Below are 15,691 nucleotides of genomic sequence, written 5' to 3'. Positions count from 1 at the left end.
TATTTTATATATAAAATATTATGTTTAAGCCATGTATATCCATTCAAGGAATCCTATTATCTTGACCGCAATTATTGCCGCCAAATTCGAATTGGTATTACGCTGACATTACTTTAGAACAAAGCTGCTTTGAAATATTCGCTGCTAAATGTTAAATTTAACCATTACAGAGTTCGTTCTCTGTAATGGAAATGAAGTTAGTAAAACTATTGAAATTAAAGAAAATAACATAATTGCACGGCTCAGCACAGTGTGACCGTACGGCAGCAGGAGCGATGCGCTTAGCAGGGTGTAACGGTGCCGCGAACCGACGGTCACACCCACCAGCACACATCTGTGGAATTGGTAAATTTCGAAAATCCGGAAAAACCGGACGGAACCTTTCACCTTGCTCTGGACCAGTGGCACCACCCTCGAGTATCGCAAGATGTCCATTAATCTGCGCACCGTGTACGCGTTCGCCCGCGAGATGTACCCAAAGACCTCCAAGGAGACCATCCAATACGGAACAGCTGGCTTTCGCGGCAAGTGAGTTGCCTCCCTTAACGATCTTTGCGCTAATAATCATTATGCTAACACACCCACACGCTGCACACGTTGGCGCATTTGATTAGCATACAGTGATTGTTTGTTTTCTGATAGATGGGCAATTGCAAGGGCCGTGGTTCGGGATTTGGGCGTTTATTTTTAGACATTCTTCACCTTTTATCAATGGACATGCCCTTCTTTCGCCGCCTTGCATGTATGTGCGTGCATGTGCATGGGCGCATACATACTGACGCACAGTCGGGGTCAGCGCACTAGTGCCACAAGTGCAAGTTGCAAGTTACAGGTCTAAATAAGACTAACTCCTTTAAGTTTAATATACAAATATAATACATGTAATGTGGAAATACCATTTTTAAAGCTAAATAATTGCATGTTTTTGAAGGTAGCTCGAAGTAGATATATGAAGAATTTACAGATCTAAGAAATAGCAATTTCTGAAAAAGAACCAACCAAATATTTGTATGTAAAGTTTGTGGTTTCTGTGCCTTATTTTCTAACCACCATACAGCCAGATAACAACGTTTGCATGACACACCTACTGATAAAAGCAATTGCAACTAAAATGAGCAATACTGTGTTTCTATAGGCTTATCAATCCAGCGATAGCAATAGATACATAGTTAAAGTGATGATAAACACATAAATATACAAACTCCGCATACCCAAAACCCTGTAATATGCCTCCTAAAAGATACATTTGCATCTACATATATAAACCAAATGTAATAACTGCGTTCCTTTTCAGGGCTGAGTTCCTGGACAGCGTGATGTTCCGCATGGGCGTTCTGGCCACCCTGCGCTCCCGGTATCGTGGAGGCTCCGTCATCGGCGTGATGATCACGGCATCGCACAATCCGGAGCCAGACAACGGAGTGAAGCTGGTCGATCCCAAGGGCGAGATGTTGGAGGCCAGCTGGGAGGCGATAGCCACCGATCTGGTCAACGTCAGCGACCAGGAACTGGAGCAGCAGGTGGCCAAGATCATAAAGGACAACAACATCGATGTGACGACCAGTTCCCAGGTGTTTGTGGGCATGGACAACAGATACCACAGCCCAAGACTGCTGAAGGCGGTGGCCGATGGCGTGATTGCACTGAAGGGAAACGTCAAGGAGTACGGCATTGTGACCACACCCATGCTGCACTACTTCGTTGTGGCGGCGAATACCAAGGAGGCCTATGGCAAGCCAACCGAGGAGGGTTACTACGAGAAGCTGATCAAGGCCTTCGAACTGCTGCGCAACGGACGCCTGGAGAACGGCAACTATCGCAACAGCATCATTTACGATGGTGCCAATGGCGTGGGTGCCCGCAAAATGCTGCAGTTCATCAAGCGCATGAAGGGCTCCCTGAACGTGACGGTCATCAACCAGGGCATTGGTGTCGGCAAAATCAACGAGGACTGCGGCGCCGACTACGTGAAGGTGCAGCAAAGGCCGCCGAAGTCCATGCCCGAGGTGGAGCCCTTCACGAGATGCGTCAGCGTGGATGGAGATGCCGATCGGGTGGTGTACTTCTTTACCGACGACAAGGGCGAGTTCCAACTGCTTGATGGCGATCGCATAGCCACTTTGGTCGCCGGCTACCTCATGGAACTGGTCACACAATCCGAGATCAACTTAAGGCTGGGTTTGGTGCAAACCGCCTATGCCAATGGTGCATCTACGGACTACATAGTGGACAAACTAAAGTTCCCCGTCTCGTGCGTTCCCACGGGCGTGAAACACCTGCACCACAAGGCCTTGGAGTACGATATTGGTGTTTACTTCGAGGCGAATGGTCATGGAACGATTGTGTTCAGTGACAATGCTAAGGCGACGATTGCCCAAGCTGCCGAAACGAAGGAAAGTGCCAAGACTTTGTTGCTGCTAATCGATCTGATCAACGAGACCGTGGGAGATGCCATATCCGATATGCTGCTGGTGGAAACTATCCTGAACCACAAGGGCTGGGACGTCCAGGACTGGATCTCATCGTACAACGACCTGCCCAACCGACAGCTGAAGGTGAAGGTGCAGGACCGAAACGTCATCGAGACGACGGATGCGGAGCGAGTGTGCGTGAAGCCCGAGGGTCTGCAGTCGGAGATCACCAAGGTGGTGGCCAACTACAAGCGGGGTCGCTCCTTCGTTCGCCCCTCCGGAACCGAGGATGTGGTGCGCGTCTACGCCGAAGCAGCCACCAAAGAGGTAATCCCTAAAAGTTTACTAAACAATAGAACAACACTCAGTATGGTTTTTACGACAGGATACCGATGATCTTGCCTACGAAGTGGGTCTGCTGGTGCAGAAACTGGCCGGAGGAGTTGGTCCGGAACTGACGAAGCCCAACAGTGCCCACCTCTAAAGCGGAATAACGAACCAACCTCAAGGGAATCGACAATTGACACAGGTCCTATATGGAGCAATAAATCTCTTTACTCTAAGGTGCTCAATAACTTAAAAGTCTTAATTCTCAAACGCATTTATACTGCAACTGTTCACTGTCTTGTGTGTTCTAAAAATGACGTGTTTTACCCCTATTTATAAAGTTCTATTACTTATACGTTATGGGAGCTCTTATTTTATGTACTAGTTGTGCACTTTGCTAATCAGAAATGAAGAGCTTTATGGAAAAATGGACTCGATACGTTAATTTTTTGTTGAGCTATTAGCGGTAACTATTGAAATTATTAAAGAATCCATAATAGAGATTAATGACCCTAATCAATTTTGTATTGCTATTTTCTATAAAATATTTTTTAAACAAACTTCTTAAGAATTTCATTTTAGGGGGAATATAAATCCATTTCCATTTAACACAATTTAACGAAAAGTAAACACATCGCATATATTTATGACTACAAACTTAGCTTGGCTTTGTAAATAAGGATTAAATAAATTAATTAAATTGCTTATTTTTACCTTTTAACTTAACATTCAAATAAATGTTGCTACAGGTTGTTTTTCCGTTAAGCTAACAGAATTGAAAAACGCCACCTGACGCTTGGTAGTGAAGATGCATAGTGTGAGGTTGAATAATGTAAATTCGGTATATTTGCAATTGGTATTAAATGTATATATTAGTTGCCGGATGGTTTTCTTTTCTTTAACTCAGCCGGTCACACTATCTGATTGCCGTGCTGTCACTTTGGCTGATGCAATTGCAGTTTTTAAGTTAAAACAAAATTAATTTCCAGTCAACTAGTATTCTAAAAGCCCAAACACAATGGACGCGGAAGACGTAAGTTCCAGGAACACCGGATTGTGTGCTTAAAATTATGAAAACTTGCCTGGAAAATTCGCATATGTGCGTACATGTGCGCCCTTGTGTATGTGTGTGTGCGTGTGCATGTGTATTTACATGTTTGTGTATGAGAACTGGGCGAACAATGAGGTTATGTTTGCTTGATCCGGATTTAAACCATACCGAAATTTCAATGATTTTCACAGGGTTTTGATCCCACTTTGTTGAAAAAGAAGAAGAAGAAGAAGACCACCTTCGATCTGGACGCGGCATTGGGCCTGGAGGATGACACCAAAAAGGAGGATCCCCAGGATGAGGCATCGGCGGAAGGAGGTGCCGCCGCCGAGGAGGATAATCTAGATCTGGAGAGTTTCGGCAAGAAGAAGAAAAAGAAGAAGAAGCCCTTCAACATGGACGAGATCGAGGCAGCGATCCCCAGCTTCGGCGGCGATGATGTGGCCGCTACCGAGGAGCCCGAGGAGGAGGAGATAAACCTAGACATGGACTTCTCGATGGCCAAAAAGAAGAAGAAGAGCAAGAAGAAGGAACTGGACGAGCTGTTCGCAGACAAAGGGGACGACGACAGGAGCGAAGACAAGGAGAATGGTACGGTGTCCACCAGCATATGTTTTGAACGTTTCAATAACGAATTATTTATTTTCCAGTTGAGGATAATAGCTCGACCTGGTTTGGCTCCGATCGCGATTACACATACGACGAGTTGCTGAAGCGGGTCTTCGAAATCATTCTGGACAAAAATCCGGACATGGCCGCCGGTCGCAAGCCAAAGTTCGTGATGCGTCCGCCGCAGGTACTGCGCGTGGGAACCAAGAAGACCTCCTTTGCCAACTTCATGGACATTGCGAAAACGCTGCATCGCCTGCCCAAGCATCTGCTCGACTTCCTGCTGGCCGAGTTGGGTACCAGCGGCTCCATGGACGGCAACCAGCAGCTGATCATCAAGGGCCGTTTCCAGCCCAAACAGATCGAGAATGTGCTGCGTCGCTACATCAAGGAGTACGTCACCTGTCACACCTGCCGCTCCCCGGAGACGATATTGCAGAAGGACACGCGACTCTTCTTCCTGCAGTGCGAATCCTGTGGCTCCCGCTGCTCGGTGGCCAGCATCAAGTCAGGTTTCCAGGCTGTCACCGGCAAACGTGCCGCCATTCGAGCAAAAACAACCTAAATTCTCCTTATTTAAACTTTTTGAACTTTTATTACCAGTAAAATTTCAATACAAAAAACCCAATACTATTTCTGTGTTGTACGCTGTGTCGTTTTGTACCTTTGGTGCCAGTCGGTTAAGTAGTCCACGAAGCCAATTTCCATTTCCCGGGATCTGCCGCTGTCTATGCAGAACGAAAAGGTGTCCAGGCCGATCTTACCCCGGTACTTGTTCGGACGACCGCGCAGGAACAGACTGTGGCCCCTCGAAATGCGCGTTGGGTCTATGTACTCCATGGAGGCCTGCAGCAGCCGCATCATGCTGAGGGCAATGCTATTGTAGGTGGCGCTGGAGGCCAGCGAGGTGGCTTCACTGTACAGGCTGGAGATGATTCGTCCGTTATATGGGTTCTTGCTGATGCTGGCCTCCAGGGAGCCGGTGCCATCGTCTATCATGTACTTCATGAACGACTCGTTGTGGGTTCCATTGCCAGTCACAAAGGCGTATACGATGCAGGTGTAAAAGTGAATCGGATGCACATCGTCTGTTATGAATACATTTTCACTATCCGCATCCTGAGTTACTCGCAGGATCTGGGATATGGTCAGTGGCACGTTGTCGTGGACCTCCGGACCACACTTTCCCGCTGACTTTTCACTTTGATGCTTCTTGCGTATCACGAAGTTATCCAGCTGGCTTTCAATGTCCTCGAAAGTCTGATTGAAATCCATTATATTAGCTTAGTCTGCAATTTCAAAAGGGATTACTAGATTGCAGTGCATCAGCATTTTGCATTAGCGCCAAACAAAAACAGTTGGGCGCATGGGCGTAGGCAACATTCTATTTCGGGGTCAAAATGGGGTTTACCCATTTGGCCTATGAAAATACATACATTTCTTATCGTTATCGCGCTCATGGGTTTGACTTGAGTTGACTTGTTATTTTGCTATAAATATTAATAAAGCAGTATAAATATTTTATACATTTCGAATTAAAGTGCGAAATTCTATTGTTACAAAATTGTATTATTAGTAAGAAATACGGTCACATTCATTTGCAGTACCGCAAAATATTTTACATTGGACCCCCTTTATAAATTTCAAGTTTTTTTGACTACGCCCCTGTAAGTTTGTACTTATTAAATTAAAAGTTGTTGCTCGCAGATAAAAAAAAAGGTAAAGACTATATGCACAAACGTAAAATCGTTAATAAAATATATATATCAAACCATTATTTCACCACAAAGGGAAATGTATTTGCACAAAACGCCAGGTTGGCAGCCCAGTCTTGTGCGTAGCAAGTGGGCAGGCTCGTTGTATCGCTTGTGAAATTTGTGAAAAAGTACACTTTGTGCACAAACTGCTGATCTTGGAATGTCTGGTGGTCCATCCATAACGCTAAAAAGTCAACCAATCGATGGTAACAACACGGGCAACGCTGCGGCGCAACAGCAGCAGCAGGGAGCGAATGGCGCAGCATCTTCTGGTGCATCTGGAGCCGCTGGCAACGCTGGCGCCGCCCAGAATCCAGGACACGGAGGAACTGCGGGCGGAGCAGGCAGTGCGCCGGCGGAGGGTACGCGGCAGAACAGCCTGCAGCGGATCCAGCAGCGAAAGCTGAAGGTCTTCAATCTGCCCGTGCCACAGAAATTGGCCAAACTGTCGATGTATTCCGCCTGCCAGTCGGAAGGATGCCGCTGCACCGGATGGAAAACACCGCAGGAAAATCGCCACCGTGACGTGGAATCTTCCTACTGTCCGGAGTTCAACGAGGAGTGCCGCAACGCCAGCTGTCGGCATTCACTGAGGTCGCACATAGCCCATCTGGACAACATATCCAGTTCCAGCATGGACGAGTTATTGGGCGCCATCATAGACATGGAGAACCTATTCATGTCCATGCAGCGCGTCGAGGACGATGACACCAAGAAGGTGTACCTGTATCTCTTCCGTTTGCTGCGCCAGTGCGTCCTCACGCGCCAGCAGGCGGTCATCCGGGGTCCTCTCGGTGATCCGCCATTTGAGGCGCCCTGCATCACTAAGGCTGTGCTGTCGCTGGTCTTCTACAAGTACAATCACCTCACTACGCCGGAACTCCAAACCATGACCGAGGTGGCCAAGACGTTCTTGAACTTTCTGAATCACTACAACTTTGAATCGCCGTCGACAAGAAGGGGAGATCTCACCCACGAGGATGCCTCTAACTACAAAATCAACTACACTAGGTGGTTGGTCTTCTGTCACGTGCCCGCCTTTTGTAACTCCCTTCGCCAATTTGAAACGTCCCTAGTCTTTGGACGAACGCTCCTGCGCACTGTTTTCCAGTGCATGTCGCAGCAGCTCAAGAAGAAGTGCATCTCCGAGCGGGATCGCTTTCCCGAGGACAAGCGTTCGATCATCACGCAGATGCCCAAGTTCCTGGAAACCCTTCGCGCCGAATTGCTCAAGGATGATTCGCCCATTTGGGATCCCAGCTACCGCCCGCCAAATTCCTTTGTCATCCAGCAGAGAAAGCGTCATCAGGAGGTGGCAACTGTACCCATTGGTGCTAGTGTAGCAAGCATCGGTGGCAATAAGAGGGCCAGTGTGGGTGAACCGCTCCAAAAGAGAATCAAAAAGGAGCCCACAGATCGATCAAGCAGGTTGGTAAACGTTTTTATTCTTCAAATACTTGTACTAATCGTGCTGCCGCAGTGAGAACTTGGATGACCTGCCCACGGATGTAGTGATGCACGCCATGAAATCGGTGTCAGAGTCGAAGACCACCAACAAGGCGGAGATACTCTTCCCGGTAAATGTGTCGCGCGATGAGAACGTGAAGGCGGAGGAGCAGAAGCGTGCCATTGAGTTCCATGTGGTGGGCAATTCACTGACTAAGCCGGTGGACAAGCAGACTGTTTTGTGGCTACTGGGCCTGCAGCTCGTATTTGCCTATCAGCTACCCGAGATGCCACGCGAGTACATCAGCCAGTTGGTTTTTGACACCAAGCACAAAACCCTGGCGCTCATCAAGGAAAACCAGCCCATTGGCGGCATCTGTTTCCGCCCATTCCCGTCGCAGGGTTTCACCGAGATCGTTTTTTGTGCGGTCACCATGTCGGAACAAGTGAAGGGCTATGGAACGCACTTGATGAACCACTTGAAGGATTACAGCATACAGAGAGGCATCAAGCATCTGCTCACATTCGCCGATTGCGATGCCATCGGGTACTTCAAGAAACAGGGTTTCTCCAAGGATATCAAGTTGGCGCGACCAGTTTATGCGGGCTATATCAAGGAGTACGATAGTGCCACTCTGATGCACTGCGAGTTACATCCAAGCATTGTGAACACACAGTTCATAGCTGGTTAGTCAATGAACCAATAAGGAGTCGTGGCCAAATTTTACACTCAATTTCTTTCTTGCAGTGATTCGCAAACAGAGCGAGATTCTGAAGGAGCTAATCGCCCAACGCCACAACGAGGTGCAGAAAGTCAGGCCCGGCTTGACTTGCTTCAAGGAAGGCCTGCTCTCCATTCCCGTGGAATCGATTCCTGGCCTGCGAGAGATCGGTTGGAAGCAGCAAATTCGCCCGGCACGGTCATCGCGACCCCTCGAGGAATCCTCCGATCCAGAGAAGCTGGCCACGTCCTTTGCATCTGTGCTGCAGTCCGTGCGCCAACACACCAGCGCCTGGCCCTTCCTGCGCCCGGTGACCGCTGCGGAAGTTCCGGACTACTACGATCATATCAAGTACCCGATGGACCTGAAGACCATGGGAGAACGCCTGAAGAAGGGATACTACCAAACGCGCCGCCTGTTCATGGCGGACATGGCCCGCATCTTCTCCAACTGTCGGTTCTACAACTCGCCCGACACTGAGTATTATCGGTGTGCCAACTCCCTGGAGCGCTACTTCCAGACCAAAATGCGCGAGCTGGGCCTGTGGGACAAATGATGCAGTGATTCTGAGGACTGAGGAGCCCTGTATAAATGCGAATAATTAATCTAACGAACAGAGAATATTACTTCTATTTATTTCTAGAATTCTCTGCAGCAAAAGACAAACGCGGATAGTTATATATATATATATGTATATTATATATATAATTATATATATTATACATATGTAGGTTAAGCGTAGTATCCGTCTTGTTCTCTTAGACGGACACGCGATTTCATTGGGAAGAATAAATCAGATCTATCTATCTACTAATTTGCCATAATGTTGTAGGGAAACTCATTAACGAACCCTTCAGAAATGATGTGTAACCACTACGATTTGTCTTAACTGTTTATTTCACTTTTGATTTCCTACATTCATTGTTTTGCATGCTTTTAAAGTTAGGATTTCTCTTTGCTTTCGTTTGGTTTAGTAAACATTTGCTTAATGATTTCAGTTATAAAATTATACCGTATTTAATCTTAGGGGCGGGCGTTAAATCGAATCTCTATGTCATTGTACAAAGGCGGCTCCGAGGCTCCAAATCTGTTTCCTGGTTAAGTGCGTCGGATGTGGCAAAGAATGTATCGCGAATATGCCGATGGTACAATGGAAATGTTAACCGTAGTTGCTTACTGCTTGAATTCAATTATCCTTTATTACATGGTATTAGGTTTAAATTTCAATACGTGGTAGTCTTTACAATTTAGCCATTACTTGCGAAACGTGCTTTTTAGTGTTCAACTCGATAATTGCGTATTTATATACATACATACATATGTGGAGCTAATCGGAGTGAGCATATATGGAGATATACATATTACATACAGGTAGATACATAATTTATGATTACATAATATTGAAATGTGTGGTGACTCCGCCTCCTCCGCCTGCTCATTCTCCATGCGTGTTAACTACTGTCCTCCGCTGGCCAAACTGGACTCCGTTCGGCACGCGGCGGCTTGTGCTGAATTCAATACAAATATATATCTGGATACAAGGATAACAAACAAATATCTAAAAGGACTTCAGCTGGAAATACATATGCATGCACACGCGCAATTTACTCGCTTTCAAGGCCTCGATTTCAGCCGCAGCAGCCAGTGATCACACAATCTTAACAATTACTATGAGAACATCATATCATTTCGAACCGTAAGTAAAATCGGTTATAAATTCCCTTGCAGGCGTGGCGAGAAAACGTGTACTTGTTGTGTAGCCCAACCGAGATCAGAAAAAATAAACTTTACGAAAACCTAACTTTTGGGCTCTTCTTTCTGGACGTTAAATTAGTGACAAATTTGCTAATGATTGGTTATTTTTTTGTTGTGTTTTTTTGTTCACATTTTCATTCGAAGACTTCACTCTTCAGCTGGGCTGCATTGACTTTTTACAATTGTGCTTTTCAAAGAAGCGCGTAGCTGCCGATTTTATTTTCTTGTTTCTTTTTCATGTTTAAAATGCTCTTAAATAATAGTTTTAAATGCTAGTAAAACGGCTCGAGTGTTTCTCGATGTTTTACGCCCACAAGAAATACATTATTACAATCGATTTGTTACTCTTTCATTCAAATAAAAACGTATTAGTTAGCTTTTATTTTAGATTTGGGAATTCCATGGATTTAATTGGTTTACTCCATTAATTTCATTATTGTTATCGGATCGGCTCCTCCGCTAAATCTCCTTGCTCCTGGTAAATGGTTTGTTTGGTTTTTTTTAACTTTTCATACTTATGCTTACTATGTTCTTCACATCTATTACTAAATATATGTATGTATGCAGGTGTGCCATTATCTCCTCCTTATCAATACCGTGCTTTCTGCTCAGCGCAAGGCGTTGGAACCAGCCATTTACACAAAACCTAACACATGGCCGGTTCACATTCACAGTCGCTAATCGCTAGTCGTTAATCGAATCGTAGAGCGCTTATCATCGCCAAGCACACGGTGGTGGACGGGCAGCAGCGAAGTGCGCCCCAGGACGTCGTGAGAATTGTAACACTAATTTTAATTATACAAATATATTATGCCGCTGGATCCATAACTCGAAATTCCTGATAATAAGAGCCTGTGTGTCGTCGATCGTTCGCTCGGTCGGTCGGTTGATTGGGTTGCTTCGAATAATTAGCTTTGCAAAGAATAGGATATTTACTTTACTTTACTCTTCTCGATTCGCATCTATTGATTTGTTGTTGGTTCATTTAAAGTGGCTTTCCACTGGCTGGGCGGCACTATTGAGCTGCAAAAAGTAAACACATGTTTTCTACGCGTGCCAAATGAAGTGTATAGGCGTAATTGCTACTCACAAACTGCCGCCACCTGTTGCGTCTGCTCTGGCAAGAGGGACGTCGACTTTGTCGTCGTGGTTGTGGCATTTGGTGCATTGGAGTCCGTGGCATTGGATCCGTGCCCAGCGTTGTTGGCCGCCTTCAGCGCAGCAGCCGTGTTGCCGTTGGTGATGTTTGGCATTCCGTTGCCGCCACGGCCGCCACCGTTGTTGCGATTGTTGCTCCTGTTGCGAAAGTTGCCGCCGCCGCCCATGCGATAGTTGTTCCTGTTGTAGCCGGGCGCACCTCCGTATCCCGAGTTCATGCCGCCGTTGCCCGCTCCGCCCATGTTGCCATTATTGTTGTAATAATGGTTGCGTCCGCGGTAACTGTTTCGAATACATATTCAGTTGATCAGGCGCACATCATTTGCATGACTGCTTCAGTTGACTCACCTGCCACGTCGTGTAGAGGACACTCCAAAAGTCTCCGTGTTCAATTTGCGCTCCTGGCGCCAATCGTTCTTTTTGTTCTTGCTGCGATCCTGGGCAGCCTCGCACGAGATGTTGTCGAAGAACGATTTGGTCTTGTCGTAGCACACAGCAACGTCATCCTCCTCGGGCTCGTGCTCTCCAGCGCCGGTCTCATTGCCAGAATCATCCTTCTTGTCGGTCTCGCCATTCAACTGCAAGAAGAATAGATGGTGAAATGGTGGTAACTCTTAAAACGTTTATATAGCAAATTTACGTAGAACTTATTTTCAACATAAAAATAAAGAATTAAGAAAACTAGAAAACTCTTTAGTTGATAGAGTTGAACAAACCTTTAAGCAATCAAAAACAATTAAATGATATGAAATCAATTCAAACATGTTTTACCTCCTAGTATTATTAAGACTTTTTGTTTTAGCTAGTGCCCTTTATATATAACGTACTTTAAGTCTAATGTGTAGTGTATAAAAAATAAAAAGTGTGTTGGACTTACTGTGTGAACGCCTTCAACCTTCTGACCCACCTGCTCATTGGTTGCAGTTGTAGTGGCGGCCGTTGAATTGGTGGCTGGCTTGGGGGCACCATCCTCGGCCACCTTGAGCTTGGCCAGCTGGGAGCGCAGTTCCTCGAACTTGTTGTTGGCCTGCTCGAAGTCGAAGTCACCCTCAAACTTGATCTTGTTGCGAGGCTTGTTCTGATTATTGGCCGACTGCGGACGATAGCCCTGCAAAATGAAATCGCCAGGGGTTAATTAACCATCTATAGTACTTTGAGTCACCAGCAGGTGTACCTGATTGGGTCGCATGGGGCCGCGGGATCCCATGCCGCGGTTGCGCATGTTCATCATGTTGTTCGAGTTCTGGTTGCCGCGATGCATGTTCCAGGCCGGGTTGTTTCCACCTCCGTTCCCGCCGCCTCCTCCACCGCTGCCGCCGCCGCCGTTTCCTCCTCGTTGCTGCTGTTGCATTCCGTTGCCGCCACCGCCGCGATTGCGCTGATTATTGTTGTTGCTGTAGTTGTTGTCCATTTGACGGCCGGAGTCACGACGATCCCGCTGCTGGTGGTGCTGCTGGTTATAGAAGTCCGATCCACTGCCGCCGCGCTGCTGCTGCTGCTGCATGTTGTGGTTGGGACCGCCGCGCTGCTGCTGCGCCTGCTGCTGCTGATTCTGGTGGTTCTGGCGCTTATGTCCTGCATCGCGTCCGTTGCCACCCTGGCCAGCGTTCTGTTGCTGGTGCACCTGCTGCTGCTGGGTCAGCTCCGCCGTGGGACTCACAATCAGGCTAATGGGCGTCGTCGACCGCGAAGCACCGGCCAGCATGTCTAGAACGGAAACTGTACACATATAGAGGACGCAACGAGGACGAAAGGGAGAGAGTAATGCGTGTGGGCACCAAAAACATTAGTCCAAACAAATACAAGTGAAAAATTTTGCATATCCCCTTTTAAAATAAATACTTTTTCTTTGATATTTCAAATGGTCCTATTAACTTTATAAAGGGCTGAGTATTACAGAATTCCAGATAAGATAAAGCCATTTGTAAGTACTCAACCGTCTATATGAAATTATAGTATGGCAAGAAAAACTTTGGGTATCAACAAACTATTTTTAAAAAATAATTTTTAAATAGGCTTTTTGGATAAAGCATGTGCCATTTGCAGCAAAGAAATCGACATGCTTTCTTATCGGATAAAACCACAAAATTACCCATAATCTGAAAGTATTTCCGGAGATTGCGGTATTAGGTATCATTGGAATAGCTTATAAAATTAAAATTTAAAATATAATATATATGCATATTTGAACTCACTTATAAGGAGAAAGCTAATTTTTAATTAAGATCAAAAAGATTGCGCAAACATAAATCTAGCTGATATTGGTGTGCAATGTAATTTTAGTAACAAGTGTGCTCTAACCAAACTCACTTGGCTGTTTCTGCTGCTGGGGCTTCTGCTGTTGCTGGTTGCCGCCGAAGTGCATGAAGGGTCCGCTGCCCGGAGCTCCGGAACCGGGTGCAAGTGATCCGCCCGCATTGCCCACGATATTGGCCAGATTGGGGCCGCCCAGGTTGCCGAACGGATTGCCATTGCCGTAGCCGGGGCCGCCTCCACCAGGAGCTCCTCCACCGCCAGCACCACCACTGCCTCCACCACCAGCACCACCACTGCCTCCACCGCCCGGTATCTGGGGCGGTTGTTGCGACGGCACCTGCTGCTGCGGCGGAGCGTTTATCCCGCTGGGCATGAAGTAGGGCTGCGGCATCTGGGGCGGTCCGTTCTGGAGCTGCGCCTGCATGATCGCCGGGTCATTGTGGTGCGGCAGCGTGTGGTTGTTGACAACGCGAATGTCCTTGATGTCCGAGCCGCGGAAGAGGATGTAGTCGTAGATCTGTGACTGCGGCGCTATATGGAACTGGGTGTCCCGATCTTCTGTACCGAAGGATCGCACTGTGAAAGGTAAGAGGGTTAAATAGGTTATGTTATAATATTAAACCTTATGCATACGTTTTTTTGGGTACAATAATGAACATTTCTACAGCAAAGATTTCTTATCACAGCCGCCATTTTTCCCTTTATTCTTGAAAAGATCTTAACCAAAGCGAAACTTTTAAATTGACAACTTGTTTCAAAAGAAATAAAGTTAGGAACTACCTTTTTTAAAGAGTGATTAACCGGCATTTTAAGTCGGTTTTTGAAAGTTGTCCATGAAGTATAACTTTCGGAGCCTACATCTTCCACGTTTATATTCAATTTGTTTTAAAATGTATGCAGAACGTTCTACATTATATAATTCAATTGTTGAAAAGTCGAATAACTTGGATTTCCGGACCCTTGTAAACCCATTAAGGTTAGACCGCGCTTCCAATTTAACCTCAACTGGGAAACGCATGTTTTGCCGGTATTTGTGTTCTCCGTTTCTCCTTTTCGGCTTCCAGGGCAGTGACATCCGTAACGGGAGCCTGTGGATCCCGTTATCTGGCGCCAAATCGAAATTGTATTTGCAAATAAACAAATTGCATTGGGGCCTTGCTGGTGTTCGTTACTTTGTGTGCGCGTGTATGTGTGCCATTTAAATTGCAAAAGCAACACTGTACAACAACAAGCCAAAGACAAAAACAGGCCAAAGCCAACATGACAAACAAAAAGCATAAGTGAGAGAGCGAGAGACGGCTGGCGAAATGGATATGGAGAGAGCGCAGCGGTGGCGGCAATTGCACTCTCCGTCTCCGCAGAGTATGAAATTACTGTAAAAACTAACAAAAAGAAACGAACAAAAATGAAAGAGTAGAGCCACACACACAAAAGAAATGGACAGAATCCATTTTCTTTTGCGATGAACCGTTTCTTTACAGGGATTTTTTTTTTTTTTTTTGGCGCAGATTACGGCACCCACATATATCCCGTATATGTACATATATGGGGCTATATGATCAAATACTTCGGATCAAATACTTACCACTCGAGAGCGCAATGGTGCACTCCTGCGGATCTACCGTGTACAGGCGGCCCTCGTATCGAATGTCCGCCTTGGAAATGAGGCTGATTTTGGAGCCCAACTCCGGCAATCCCCCGCTCATCTTGAACTTTTTCTGAACTTCACTACGCACTCACTCCGAAAATACAAACTATTATTAAGTGTTTCTGCCAACAGGCACACGAATTTCTCTGGCCAAATCAAACAATTATAGCGAGCGCGACGACAACGATTTCTCGACGGTTTCAGTCTCTGCTCTTCTTTTACTTTTTTTTTCCGACTTTTTTTCACCCGCAATTGCCTTCCAGTTCCAGGGCGAATTTGCGGCCAATCGCCTTCCAGCCGCGTTTGCTAGATGGAGCTGGGTTTTTGCACAAGTGCGGCAAGCGCTTTTCCAATGTCTGTGGTGCTGCACACACGGCTCTAAATGTGAAAATTGCAATTTTTGATGCACAAATCTTTGCTCCGTCCGTCTGCGAAAACCTACCCGTCGAAAATGAACGATGGAAACGAGCGAGTGCCGGGACGGTGTTGGATAGCGCGGGTGGAAAGCAGCGGCGGCGGCAGCGAAATAATAATAATAACTGTTTTTGCTT

At 46.4% G+C, this 15,691-nt stretch overlaps 5 protein-coding genes across 10 annotated transcripts; 3 read left to right on the top strand and 2 right to left on the bottom strand.

The window, feature by feature from the left end:
- Positions 1–280: 280 nt before the first annotated feature.
- Positions 281–3,298, top strand: LOC6545311 (phosphoacetylglucosamine mutase). The gene is made up of 3 exons (XM_001972517.3): positions 281–528; positions 1,295–2,738; positions 2,797–3,298. Exons 1-3 carry the CDS (start codon positions 428–430, stop codon positions 2,893–2,895), a joined length of 1,644 nt encoding a protein of 547 aa, XP_001972553.1. The 5' UTR covers positions 281–427; the 3' UTR covers positions 2,896–3,298.
- Positions 3,299–3,609: 311 nt separating this feature from the next.
- On the top strand, positions 3,610–5,031 carry LOC6545310 (eukaryotic translation initiation factor 2 subunit 2). 2 transcript variants are annotated; one of them, XM_001972516.3, is made up of 3 exons: positions 3,610–3,771; positions 3,981–4,380; positions 4,440–5,031. In XM_001972516.3, exons 1-3 carry the CDS (start codon positions 3,757–3,759, stop codon positions 4,961–4,963), a joined length of 939 nt encoding a protein of 312 aa, XP_001972552.1. In that variant the 5' UTR covers positions 3,610–3,756; the 3' UTR covers positions 4,964–5,031. The 2 variants fall into 2 exon arrangements, with proteins under 2 accessions (XP_001972552.1, XP_026832231.1); XM_026976430.1 differs by lacking the exon at positions 3,610–3,771 and adding an exon at positions 3,877–3,924.
- On the bottom strand, positions 4,964–5,783 carry LOC6545309. Its single transcript, XM_001972515.3, has one exon. It carries the CDS (start codon positions 5,671–5,673, stop codon positions 5,029–5,031), a length of 645 nt encoding a protein of 214 aa, XP_001972551.1. The 5' UTR covers positions 5,674–5,783; the 3' UTR covers positions 4,964–5,028.
- A 439-nt stretch (positions 5,784–6,222) lies between these two features.
- On the top strand, positions 6,223–9,137 carry LOC6545308 (histone acetyltransferase KAT2A). Its single transcript, XM_001972514.3, has 3 exons — positions 6,223–7,583; positions 7,636–8,288; positions 8,350–9,137. The coding sequence occupies exons 1-3, from the start codon at positions 6,316–6,318 to the stop codon at positions 8,877–8,879; spliced, it is 2,451 nt and encodes an 816-aa protein (XP_001972550.1). The 5' UTR covers positions 6,223–6,315; the 3' UTR covers positions 8,880–9,137.
- Positions 9,138–10,263: 1,126 nt separating this feature from the next.
- Positions 10,264–15,598, bottom strand: LOC6545307 (protein LSM14 homolog A). Of its 5 annotated transcripts, none has more exons than XM_015158445.2 (7): positions 15,078–15,598; positions 13,547–14,068; positions 12,411–12,955; positions 12,114–12,344; positions 11,585–11,814; positions 11,169–11,518; positions 10,264–11,101 (listed from the first exon to the last, which is right to left on the bottom strand). In XM_015158445.2, exons 1-7 carry the CDS (start codon positions 15,196–15,198, stop codon positions 11,094–11,096), a joined length of 2,007 nt encoding a protein of 668 aa, XP_015013931.1. In that variant the 5' UTR covers positions 15,199–15,598; the 3' UTR covers positions 10,264–11,093. The 5 variants fall into 5 exon arrangements, with proteins under 5 accessions (XP_015013931.1, XP_015013930.1, XP_001972549.2 ...); XM_015158444.2 differs by having other exon boundaries at positions 12,144–12,344; XM_001972513.3 differs by having other exon boundaries at positions 12,411–12,943.
- Between the last annotated feature and the right edge of the window lie 93 nt (positions 15,599–15,691).

Source organism: Drosophila erecta, unplaced genomic scaffold (genome assembly GCF_003286155.1).
Source record: "Drosophila erecta strain 14021-0224.00,06,07 unplaced genomic scaffold, DereRS2 tig00000021-arrow-pilon, whole genome shotgun sequence".
NCBI classification, from domain to species: Eukaryota; Metazoa; Arthropoda; class Insecta; order Diptera; family Drosophilidae; genus Drosophila; species Drosophila erecta.
The sequence above is the reverse complement of the archived record's forward strand: the minus strand, read 5'-3'. Positions and strand labels throughout refer to the sequence as shown.

What these genes read in the sequence shown, in the direction of transcription:
- LOC6545311 (XM_001972517.3), top strand. Translation starts at nt 428, where the DNA reads ATGTCCATTAATCTGCGCACCGTGTACGCGTTCGCCCGCGAGATGTAC. An exon ending in ACAGCTGGCTTTCGCGGCAA is followed by an intron (nt 529 to 1,294) that starts GTGAGTTGCCTC and finishes GTTCCTTTTCAG; the next exon opens with GGCTGAGTTCCTGGACAGCG. An exon ending in CCGAAGCAGCCACCAAAGAG is followed by an intron (nt 2,739 to 2,796) that starts GTAATCCCTAAA and finishes TTTTTACGACAG; the next exon opens with GATACCGATGATCTTGCCTA.
- LOC6545310 (XM_026976430.1), top strand. Translation starts at nt 3,880, where the DNA reads ATGTGTATTTACATGTTTGTGTATGAGAACTGGGCGAACAATGAG. An exon ending in AGAACTGGGCGAACAATGAG is followed by an intron (nt 3,925 to 3,980) that starts GTTATGTTTGCT and finishes TGATTTTCACAG; the next exon opens with GGTTTTGATCCCACTTTGTT. An exon ending in GAGCGAAGACAAGGAGAATG is followed by an intron (nt 4,381 to 4,439) that starts GTACGGTGTCCA and finishes TTTATTTTCCAG; the next exon opens with TTGAGGATAATAGCTCGACC.
- LOC6545309 (XM_001972515.3), bottom strand. Translation starts at nt 5,673, where the DNA reads ATGGATTTCAATCAGACTTTCGAGGACATTGAAAGCCAGCTGGATAAC.
- LOC6545308 (XM_001972514.3), top strand. Translation starts at nt 6,316, where the DNA reads ATGTCTGGTGGTCCATCCATAACGCTAAAAAGTCAACCAATCGATGGT. An exon ending in CCCACAGATCGATCAAGCAG is followed by an intron (nt 7,584 to 7,635) that starts GTTGGTAAACGT and finishes GTGCTGCCGCAG; the next exon opens with TGAGAACTTGGATGACCTGC. An exon ending in GAACACACAGTTCATAGCTG is followed by an intron (nt 8,289 to 8,349) that starts GTTAGTCAATGA and finishes TCTTTCTTGCAG; the next exon opens with TGATTCGCAAACAGAGCGAG.
- LOC6545307 (XM_015158445.2), bottom strand. Translation starts at nt 15,198, where the DNA reads ATGAGCGGGGGATTGCCGGAGTTGGGCTCCAAAATCAGCCTCATTTCC. An exon ending in CCAGCAGCAGAAACAGCCAA is followed by an intron (nt 12,956 to 13,546) that starts GTGAGTTTGGTT and finishes ATATGTGTACAG; the next exon opens with TTTCCGTTCTAGACATGCTG. An exon ending in GCCCCATGCGACCCAATCAG is followed by an intron (nt 12,345 to 12,410) that starts GTACACCTGCTG and finishes TTCATTTTGCAG; the next exon opens with GGCTATCGTCCGCAGTCGGC.